An 11,394-nucleotide genomic window follows, 5' to 3' on the forward strand; every position below is an offset into this window, starting at 1 on the left:
GTGTTTTCCCACTACCACCCGGTATTAATTTGGTAGTAGGTAATAAAATTATCCATGAAGCTAGCAAATGGAGCCATCAATATCAATATCGTCACTATCATCAATATCAATATCGTCACCATCATCAATATCGATATCGTCAAGAAAATAACCTTTAAGTTTGTCATCCATAAACTTATTCGAAAATACCATAATGAAAGGAACATAGGAATTTATCGTTAGGTATTTGATCAAACACTCATATCGATAAAATGATTTAAAATATTTATTAAAAAAATGAGCATCCTGTTCTTTTTTTCAATATCGAATCGATGACCTACGTAAAAAAAAAATGTGTCTGATTGTTTACATGATCAAGTACCCTCATGCTAGGATCAAGTGTAACATATTTCATGATTAAACTTCCCATTTAATTTAGAAACTTAATAAACTTTGCTATGAGATAGTCATCATGTCCTACAGTAAAATGGCCATAATGCAGAAACAATGTACTTCATAGTGGAGGGTATGACAGTCTTTAGAAAAAATATTATGGAATTATAATGTTATAATGGTTCACAAATCAATCAACGTGACAAACCTTGGCTTAGAATTAAGAGCAAAATAAGACAGAAGATTTGGACCCGAATGCAAAGCCCGTAAAAGAGCAATTTCTAAATATTAGTTTGAATGCATAACTCGACCAATCTCCTATAACCGGCAAGAAGAGCAAGACCGAACCTAGATCTGGGTCATACATGGTAAAATTTGAGGCACAGCCTATTAGGAAAATAAGAATTAATATATGAAAGTTCTTTAACAAGATTTGCACACATGCTACTTCTGAGAGAAAAACAGGTGGAGATAAATCTCGATTCTTTGGATACAGATATAAAAACCAAATATCCAAGATCCATTATTAATATATATCCTACCGTTTTACTGCAGGAAATAAGATCCCCCCGATATAGGGGTATCTTGACATCTTAATCCTCTTCTTTCATCCCAATCCCAACAAGTCCCTTTTTGTAAAAACACAATTAAGATCCGACATTTTGTAAATAAAACAAAATAATCCCAATTGTCTAGTTAATGACTAGTATACTGTTCCTTTAAAATTAACAATGATTGACATCTTAGTGTATGCTATTATCATCACCCTAAGGAAAGTGAAAACATGGATCATCAAAGGAGTATGTGTTGTTACAAATAAAATAAAATAAAATCAAAATAAAAATCCATTTATCGTTTAACTGAAAAATATTAAGAGAATAAGCCGTCAGGCATTCTCCCATTAATAAAAGATACTCATGGTCGTAGTTATCCCTTTTTAAAGGGATTGTTCTGGTATTGGGCTAAGAAAAAGCGAGTAACTCATTAAAATTCCCTTTATTATTTAATATTTTTGGTATGGGCATATTTTTTTAATTTGTTAAAAGCTTTTTTAAAAAAAGTTTGAGTGAAAATAGAAGCTTAAAAGTATAAATCTACATATGCACAACATGTCAAATACAACTTGAGAAGCTTATCCATAAGTAAAGATTATAGATAGCTAGATTTCTTATGTAAAATTTGTTTTGATTAGTAAAATTAAGGGACTTGTATATAGTTCAAGGTTTACCAGATGGTTGTATGCAAATTCCTCAGGATAATTGATGCTGTGAAGAGGATCTCATATTATTCCACTATCAACCAGAACATAGCCTGATATCATGTGAAAAAAGAGTAGCCTGGGCAGAGAATTTCCTAATAATAATAATAAGAAGAAGAAGAAGAAACATCATTATTAAACTAAATAAATAAACATAACCTAAAATATAACCACAAGAGCTGTCATCTTGTGGTCAATAATACAAATGCCAGAATGCTAGCTAACACAACAAGTTCAGTGTACTGCAATGGAAACCCTGCATTCTCCCCTGCTCCAAGCAAAATCATTTAAGTAATAATATGTAGGTAAATGTGCCGTGACCTGTCATTCTTGAAGCTATCAGTTTGCACCTGAACTGCTTCAATAATGAACCAAAGGAAATTATAGCGCACAATAAAAAAATATACAATCGAAAATGAAAAGGAATTGCTTGGGGCCATTCAATGCTAAGAAAGGTTGCTGACTTCACAGTGGCAAAAAAGACAACTTTGTTTCAGAAACTAAGGTGTACAGAAGGATGTCCTGGAACCTTGTTTGGTTCTGGGCTACCTTGAAGAAGAGCCGCTCTTTTAGAATTAAAGAGCAGGAGCTGTTGCATGTCCTTGGGAAGGACATTGAACACCATCTGCAGGTCTCCCTTCAGCTTCTGGCATGCCATTGCTGAGTCTGGACTTTGACTTCCAGATTGCTGTGACTGAAAAAAAAAATAAAACAAATAAACAAAAAACTGGTGTGAGCATATTGCTTGAGGCAGCCACCAGGTATCAAGGTCAGCCAGGTTACAGTAACAAATTGAGCATCCTATTGTCTCAAAAAATAGCTGACATTGCTTAAATAGAACTGGAATGCCAGTTAAACAAACAATTACGAAGAAAATGTAGTCGGACATGTAAAATGTTATTAAAACTATTTCAGTACAGTGACTATCTACTGAGCTCCAGAAATCCTATTTCTGTACAATGATTTCAACCAAGTAATTAGATGATACAATTTATATTATATGCTGAGCCTATGCAATATGTTGAACTCAAAGAGGTCAGAAAATATGGCACAAAGAAAACTAGATGTTTGCATCAGGGATGAGCATAGCACTGTTGGAGGATGATGTGGATAAGCAGAAACTTGGAAAGCATTTTAATCCTGTTGAATTTGGCCTGCAGGGATAGGTGGTCATGTACCAACTAGCATCATAAGTAGCATCTAGGGTTAATGATGTTAAGTGGGTATGCTGGATGTGGCAGTTGTATAGAGGTTGGGGGTTACATCCAGGTGCTTGATGATGCAAGTAGTCCAATGATGGAAGTAGTCTGATGACCAAATTGCTTTCCCAAGAAGAAGAAGAAGAGTTGTGACATTGTTTAAAATAAGGTTGACAAGTATCAAGAAACTGAGGCACAGTGACAACGAAAAGAACCATTTTGATCCAATATAAGGAATTTAACGAGCCAAGGAAAAGACATTCAATATATTGGATCTACTGACAACACTGCGACAATAATAGAGGAAAGTAAGCAACATTACAACCACGACAGATTCTAGATCCCCATCACTAGCTTCCTGCTGACAATGAAGTACTACCATTAGAGTGCACCACACAGGCAATGTGAACTTTCATTTATCAAATGCATTAATTGATGGATACACTAGATTTATAATGGGATCCATAAAATTTTTTGTTGTTATATCATCACTTTTAAGTAAACGTTAGTTAAGCATGGCAAGTTCTTATTGATGATGTTATTACAATCTATTAAAAACTGTTAAAACTGAATTGGTCAATGATAAATTTGAACCATAGAAATAACACATTGGAGGACAAGAATCTGAATATTGATAGTATACATGCATATCTAATCATATGCATGAACACATGAGCACAGACAAATAAAATCCAATCAAAATCTACATCCAGGGAAAACCAAAAACAGCAAGACATACAGCTCTATCAAGCACACAAATGGGAGCCATAGAATCCCGATAAATCTATAATTTCGTGACAAGTGGATATGTAAAACAAATGCCCATGAAAACTGGGATAAACTGATTTGGAGCCCTCATTTAATGCCTTCTGGTGATGCAAATGTTTCACTCATCACTAAATACCCTTCTTGGTAAGTTTCAGTTTCAATGAACACACACCATAATTCAAAAGATCAGGCAAGTATTCCTGGACAAATATTCAAAAATAAAAATTCACTTTATTCTTAAAACCTAGACATGACTTATATCAACCAACAAGAGTTTGCAGCATCATAGAAGCAGAATTTTTAATCACCAATTCACAACCATGATATCCTTGAATTTAGCCAGAGTTTGCGGTGAAAAAAGTATCATTCTTCAAAACTATCTATCCTCATATGCTTATTTATCAATATTTGTTTTGTTCGCAGCATATTCTGGTCATGAAAATCCAGTTGGAGAAATCATATACTGTTCAATCTAAATTCAAGTCTTTTCCACATTGACAATACAGAATTGAAAATTCTTGCTGCTCCTTTCTTTTAGTTTCCCCTTCACACCTTCAGTTTTGGAACAACTTTATACCATGGGTATAACTTTCTGACACTTATCAAATTCCAATATAGATCAACAAAATTCGTGAATTCATCTTCCTCAGTCCAGGCACTGAAAAATTCAAAGGACTTGGCCATTGATTCAACTTTCAGAAAAAATGACCATTGAGTTTAAATCACTCAGACTAGATGGTTATATTAAAGGAAAAAGCTTAGATAAACAATCTCCAAACACTGTTAACTAGTCTCCTCTTAAGCCTTTCAGGTTTCTTCTTTGCTTGTAGAAGAACTACCATATTACTCAAAGACCCATAAAATAGAATTTTAATACATGGCTTAAAGTCCATCGAATCACAAAGAAATAAAAGAGTTGCCTATTTTGTGAAGAAGGATACTATAATATTGAATTCACTGGCAACAATCAAAGGTTTTGGATAAGTTGGCTGAAGCCCTCAACCATGTTCTCACAGCTTCAATTCCTGCTTAAGGTAAGAGCCACTAGGTAAATTTTCTGGCCAGTTCTAAAATATTTACTTTCTGAGCTGGCACACCACTCCAAATCCTGGAATTCTTTTTCCAATGCCAACTTGATTTCAATTTCAAGAAATACAAATGGTGTTCCAAAATTCCTTTTCACAGTTGTGGATGGTAACATAATGTATCCATTCATAATCTGCCAGAAACACATTTAAACGTACAATTGCACCTCCTGTGTGCTTTTTTCCTCAAACAGTAAAATCACCATATCAGCAGCCAAAATTCAATTCTTACTACCATCTTCACTGAACTGGTTTCTCTTGGCATATTTAGCTAATCGGTCTACAGCAATGTTCCAATCCCTACATACCAAACAGATAAAGGCACTATGTCAGCAGCCAGAATTTAACCAAGTTCAATATTCTCACTACTGTCCTCACCAAACTGGTTTGTCTTGGCATATTTTATAAACAATGTGAAAGGCTTCAAATTCCAGACACATCCAGACTTTGAGGCCTCCTGCATGAGGATGGATTTTAAAAGCCTTTGCCTTTTTCTAGCAATTCTGTGTTTCCTAAGAGTTTGAGGAATCCCAATTAATAAAAGAAATCAGGCTTCTGATTCCACTTTTTCCTAAAATGTGTCACTTATGTCCAAAGAAGTTTTAAAATAAGTAAAGAAAAAGGCATTTCGGTTTCTTCAGCCCAGCTCTAGCAAGATGTTGAACTCCAATGCCTTCGCATGGATATTTGCTAACATTAGCCTTTCTATTGTTCTATTAAAAATACAGATTATTATAAAGTCTAAAAATCATGTGTATGAGGGGAGGAGAAGTTTCCTATGTGTACCTTACCTTATCAAAATAGAAAATAGGAACTACTTATAATAATGTTTGAGAATCACAACCAGTTGTCATGCATGTCACATGTCACACTCTAATTATATTATTACTGTCCAAATACTAAGTACATCAGACATCACACTTGGTAATGCTGTCAATATAAAGGTAGAAAATCAATTAAGCAAGTGAAAGTAAAGACTACTAAAATGTTTTAATGAGTGTCCAAATAGCTAAACGAATATTGCTTAAATTATTAAGCACTGTATGGTTATCCAAGAATCTGCTAAAGCAATTATGCAGTCAGTTTTGATAACTTTAGCATCAGTTAAAATCCTTTGTACCCATTGGTGGAAATTAGCATGGCCTTCATCTAAGAATTTCCTAAAACTGCTAATGCTAGGACAAGCAATGACACAGAACCTAATGCTAATCATATATGATAAAATTTACCAAGAGTTTAAAGATACCAATATCCCATTAAAGCTAGTATTTAGAATCACAGAGCAGAGAAAACACAAACCGAAGAACCTAGAGTTTGAGGAGGGTGATAGGCAACACTCTATGAGATGAACTGGTAAAGAGGCATTACTTGTGAAATGAGTCTTCCAAGGCTCTAAGCACTTGCAAACTGAACAGATCCATAAAAAGGAAAAAAAAAATCTCAAAAGGAAACTTACCAAAATAATACTTTAATCAAAACATCCTGTCAAAAGCATGATCAAAGTAAACAAAGATGGACTGTGCATTAGCGAGAGACAGCACTGGGTGTTATTTAAGTTTCAAGAATCAAGATAGCTCAGTAAAATGACAGGACTGCAATCTCATAAATTTTCTGATAGAGAATAGGGCTCAGGGTCAAAGCCACAGAAGATAAAGGTATGGAAGGTGAATAATTGAGAGAGAAAGAAAAGGAGACAGTAAATAAGAAAAGGAAGATAGCACTGCAAAATTTTGTTGCTGGCCAGTTGGATAAAGAAGCTCAAAATCTTCTTGAAAAATTTTCTCGTAGTTAAAAGAACATGAGATGTCACGGGTGAGACCCACTTTACAAACTACATATCACACTAACTCCCATAATCTTAATTAACTTCCTTAAAATTAGAATGCAATGAAATAAAAACAAACTGCTCCACTAAAATGATTTAAACCTCCTTAAATAATTTTCTTTTACAAGTCACTATTGATTGCACCACTTAAACCAAAAAAAACCTAATACACTCAAATGAGTGGATACAAACCCTCTATAAAATATAGACTAAATACATTATGAACTTCACATGGAATTGATATACCAGAAACCTGTACCACTATATAAAGAAAACTCCAACCCCGCCCCAACCCTAAGATGATTAACTTGGTTGAAAGTGTGATAGAAAACTAATATTTCATCTTGGGACCCACATTCTAAATACACATAGGAAAGCAAAGCCAGACTCTTGAAGCAAGAAAGCCAAAATCTAGAAGTCTCTACAACCTTTTTACCCTTCTCGGAGAAAAATCCCCCAAAACTTGTCTCTCTCCCTCCCTTTTCTTGACAGGCACATAGCATGTGCAAGATGCTTGTAGGGATAATAAGATCACTAATGCCAACAAAACCTCTAACTTCTAATCATACTCGAGCCTAAAGCATCATTCTTCAACTACCTACTAAAATCGATTCAAAAAGAAGCCAAATTTCATATTATGTAAATTTCCATCAAAACATCAGTGATTGGATGGATATCTCCATCTAAAATCAATCGAAACTTAAATATGATGCAACCAGTTAGTACTTGTAATAGCCCTAACCAATAAGGTTTTGGAACCTGGATTTAGAATATCAACTCATGGTCTTGAGTGGTTGACAGGTGGTTGTAAGAAGTTCTAAGACTTTAGTCATCCATGCTCGTATATTGCTCAGTATTGCTAATGTATACCTGCCAGACTCCATGCTCGTATATTGCTCAGTATTGCTAATGTACACCTGTGAGACTCGACAAGTACAACATTTACTACCAATTCTTGAACCCTAGCTCCAATTTAGTTATAAAATAGCTAACATGGTCATAAAGCATGGTTCTCTATTTTCCCTTTATATGTACCACTATTATCTTCTTACTCTCTTTTTCATACTCTTCTCCCCTTCTTTTTCTCTTCTTCCACTTTCAAATTTCTTTAAATTTCGCTCCTCCCTCTTACTTTTTAGTAGCTTTTCCAAATCAAATAATCATTTTTTTCTTCTTCCTTTTTTGGTATCTTTTTTCCTTCATTTTTCTTCCTCTCTTTCCCCTTCTATCCTTTTCTTTTATTTCCTTTTCTGCCTCTTCTCCATTCCTTTTTTTATTTTCTTTCTCTACTTGAATGGTGGACTATGTCAAAACCTTAGTTGCCAGAATTAAGAATAGATACGGAAGCGGTTAGGGGTGCAGGTGCACGAAAATGGACTTTTAAGACACATTTGAAGTTGGAAGAGCTTCGGATGGGCATGGGTTTGAGTTTCAGGAGTTTGTGAAGTGGATATGTTACCCAAGGTAGCAATTTCCTGCTACTAAGACCATGTCTACCTGGGCTTTCAGGAGTCCCATTGTCTAGGATCAGGTGGGATATGTTAATATTCTTCACCAAATTCTGTGAGCACAGCATGCAGTTAAGCAAAATTATTGCAGGATAAACTCAAATCAACACAGGCTTACTGCTCCTATGACAATAATGCAATATAGAAATTGTTTTATCCACCAAAACATGGCAAATATATAACTTGTTTTACCCTTTAAAGTATGGAAGTAAGAGCATGAGAGGAAGCCTGTTCAGGCAGAAGACAAGCATGTCACAACATGGGTATGACACCCTAACTTGGTGACTTTTGTTTTAATGTTTTTGTGACATATTCATTCCTTGTTTGATGAAGAAGATGAAGCAAACAAATGACAGTTCATCAAACATTAAGCGAGGTTGGTACCTATACCTCTCCAAGCAAATGCCGCTCTATAGCATTAAAGGTATCGACAATTTCTACTTCAGACATTTGTGGTATAAGCTCGCGTATGTCAGTGTTTATCCGAGCCTGCCTCCACAGTTTACGTTGTTCTTGTTCGACAGCAGCACGCCTTCTTCGGAACCATGGCATGAAATTGTGCCCTTCAAGAAAGCGCCTGAAATAAAAATGATCCACTAGAACCAACATGAGATCAATGAGCCATGCCTGGTACCAACTAGAAACATCCAAATAAATCCACTTGAGTGAATCCCTTCCAGCCATTAGGGTTCATACCTGTACAAGTCCAGCCAATTGGACCTCATCCTTTTTGTTAAGAACTTCCCCGGACCTCTTTTGGCCAATCCATTGAGGAACTCATCAGCATGGAAAGGAGGCAGAGATGGCGGCTCTACAAAAGGAGAGCTTCCCTCTGAAGGAGTGGTGGCTCTCAAGTATGGCCCGAAGGGGGCGAGGAAGTTGGTCGTCAGCTCCAGGAAATGCCGCCGCAGGATCTCATTATTCACAACCGACATGGACTCCTCGACCCTCGCAGATGTCCCTGCATCGAGGAGCCTGTTCAGAATCGCAGTGTCCGGCTTCGTCGTCGCCGAGTAGGTGCTCCAAACGGCTTCCTTGTGCTCCGTCATGAGGGAAAGAGGACCCTCTCTCCTCAGCTTCATGGCATTCAGCAAGCTGGAAGGTGCAAACTTGTTGAGCGAGAGCTGCTCGAGGTTGAGCTTGCCGTGCCTGGTGTTCCTCCCGGTGCCCGCGGAAGAGGAGCGCGAGGCCACGGGAAGCACCCGCGTGGAACTAGGGCTCGGACTCCCGACCGAGATAACGTGAGGGATGTTCTTGAGGGACTTCAAGAAGAAGAGATTGGTGACACCGAGGACCATGGGAGGGAAGCTGTCGCCCTCGCGGAGGGAATTAAGGCGGGCGAAGTCGGGGTCGTGGATAGTGAAGTAGGGGCGGAAGTCGGCGCTGCAAAGGAGAGGGGCGACGAGGCTGACGAGGGCGGCGACGGCCTCGGAGCACTGGGGAGGGGTGGGGGCGACGACGAGGATGGGCTCGCCAAGAAGCATGAGCTCCCAGAGAGTCCAGAGGTGGAGGAGGAGGCCGCGGAAGGCGGCGAAAAGGTCCGCGTCGTGGAAGAGGCCGTGCGGGACGGAAGGGTTGGCGGGGGGGAAGGGGGCGGCGGCGAGGTCGTCCGGGGAGGGTGGAAGGTGGACGCGGAGGGCGGAGCTGCCGATGGGAAGGTCCATGTGGGAGCCGGGGGTGGGGGGAGGCCAGGCGGCGACGTAGGAGGCGACGAGGTCGAGGGCGGCGCTGCCAATGTCGAAGCACAAGGGGGCGAGGATCTGGAGGAGGGGCCGGAAGACGGAGGAGTAAGGGTAGAAGGAGAGCACGACCACCGACTTCTGCTCGCCGCCGCGGGGGAGACGCGCGTCCTGGCGCTGCCGGTTGAAGACGTAGCCATAGATAAAAGAGCCGGCGCCGGCGGCGGGGAAGCGGAAGGAGAAGATGGAGTCGTGGATGGAGGAGCGGTGGCGTGGGTGGTGGTGGGACATGGAGTCGGGGAAGGAGGAGAAGGCGACGAGGAGCTGCTGGTCGGGGGGGAGGGAGTCCGGGGGGTAGCACTCCTCCACCGTCTGCCCTTGCTCCAGGTCGAACCGGATCACGCAGAAGGCCAGCACCCATCGCCGGAGGGCGCTCGGGTTCGGGTTCGCTTCGCGCTTCGCCGACAGGGATGGGGACCGGTTCATGGATCAGGATCCCTTCGCTGGTCCCTCTCCAAAGCGCCCCTCCTCCCACTCCCCACCGCCAAAAGAAACGTCAAAGCTTTCTTTCCCCCTAATACTTGTCTCCACTAGAGTTGTACAATGAGAATTTGAGGAATTGCTTGGGATGGAGGATGGGAGAAGAGGGAGGGAGAGGGATGGAGGAATGGAAGAATGGGAACTGGAGAGGGTTGGAGGGGAGTGATATGTTGGTCCGGGCTGCTCTTTGGTCGGCGCAATGCGTCATGAGCTTGAGGGCATTGGGAGGGATCGTGTGCTGGGTAAAAAAAATTGCGAACTGGGATATCGGTAGCTTATGACCAGGCACCTGACTGGATGACAAAAAAATTAATAATAATAATAATAATAAATAAGTAATTTGTGGATAGCGTTGTAGTCCATCATTTCTTTTAAAAATTCATCCACCACTGTGCGTCTGCTGGATTGATTTATTTCTTGGTGGAATTTTTGTTCAAATTTTATTAATCTTAGTTGCCTCTCTTCTACTTATTCTTACTACTATAAATAATGAACCATGACAGTCTCAAGCGCTCATTATTGATTTATCTATTTCAAAAGCTAATTATTGATTTATTGAGAAATAAATATATAATCTATTGTTTTATTTACCCTCTCTGTGAATGCGTGCTGGACTCATTTGCTTTTGGATTCGCATCCTCTCCAGCTGGACATGAATTAAAGTGGGCCAATCTTCCTCATGATTGTCAATGATTGTTAACCCATACAATTAGCGGAGATGCTATTCCACATATGGCACATATGCCATGGTAGATCCTATTCAATCATGACCACAAGGCCTATCACGAAACATAGTGGTGTTAGAAGATCCTTTGCCTTTAAAAACATTATGGGCTGATGAATGGGCTTTGCCAATCTATGGTGATTGATTACCTATTTCAAAAGAGTTCAATAAGCTTAGATATTAAACCTATAGAAGGAATTCCCGGCCCTGCCAAAAATCCTTCATGCGTTCATTGTCTGGTGAAAGTTTATTTGGAGTTTTTGAATTTAGAGATTGAGGTAAAGAATGACCAAATTGAAAGAGGTTGCAGGATTTGTCTTCTCATTTTGGGGTGTGATGCACCCATGTCGGGCATCGCGCTGTTCTTGCAAGGACGCTTTAGCTACTATGTACGAGCAATTTACTGAGGCATGCTTGAAATCAAAGAGAACAAGTG

At 39.4% G+C, this 11,394-nt stretch overlaps 1 protein-coding gene across 2 annotated transcripts; it reads right to left on the reverse strand.

Moving 5' to 3' along the window:
• Positions 1-1,870: 1,870 nt before the first annotated feature.
• On the reverse strand, positions 1,871-10,482 carry LOC105048530 (uncharacterized). 2 transcript variants are annotated; one of them, XM_010927854.3, is made up of 3 exons: positions 8,712-10,482; positions 8,406-8,592; positions 1,871-2,324 (listed from the first exon to the last, which is right to left on the reverse strand). In XM_010927854.3, exons 1-3 carry the CDS (start codon positions 10,178-10,180, stop codon positions 2,124-2,126), a joined length of 1,857 nt encoding a protein of 618 aa, XP_010926156.3. In that variant the 5' UTR covers positions 10,181-10,482; the 3' UTR covers positions 1,871-2,123. The 2 variants fall into 2 exon arrangements, with proteins under 2 accessions (XP_010926156.3, XP_073116302.1); XM_073260201.1 differs by having other exon boundaries at positions 2,102-2,324; positions 8,400-8,592.
• Positions 10,483-11,394: the final 912 nt, after the last annotated feature.

Source organism: Elaeis guineensis, chromosome 7, assembly GCF_000442705.2.
Source record: "Elaeis guineensis isolate ETL-2024a chromosome 7, EG11, whole genome shotgun sequence".
In the NCBI taxonomy this organism is placed as follows: Eukaryota; Viridiplantae; Streptophyta; class Magnoliopsida; order Arecales; family Arecaceae; genus Elaeis; species Elaeis guineensis.

Coding starts and splice junctions, on each gene's coding strand:
- LOC105048530 (XM_010927854.3), bottom strand. CDS start 10,180: ATGAACCGGTCCCCATCCCTGTCGGCGAAGCGCGAAGCGAACCCGAAC. Junction 8,593..8,711: donor AATTGGCTGGACTTGTACAG/GTATGAACCCTA, acceptor TTTTTATTTCAG/GCGCTTTCTTGAAGGGCACA. Junction 2,325..8,405: donor AGCGGCATTTGCTTGGAGAG/GTATAGGTACCA, acceptor TTTTTTTTTCAG/TCACAGCAATCTGGAAGTCA.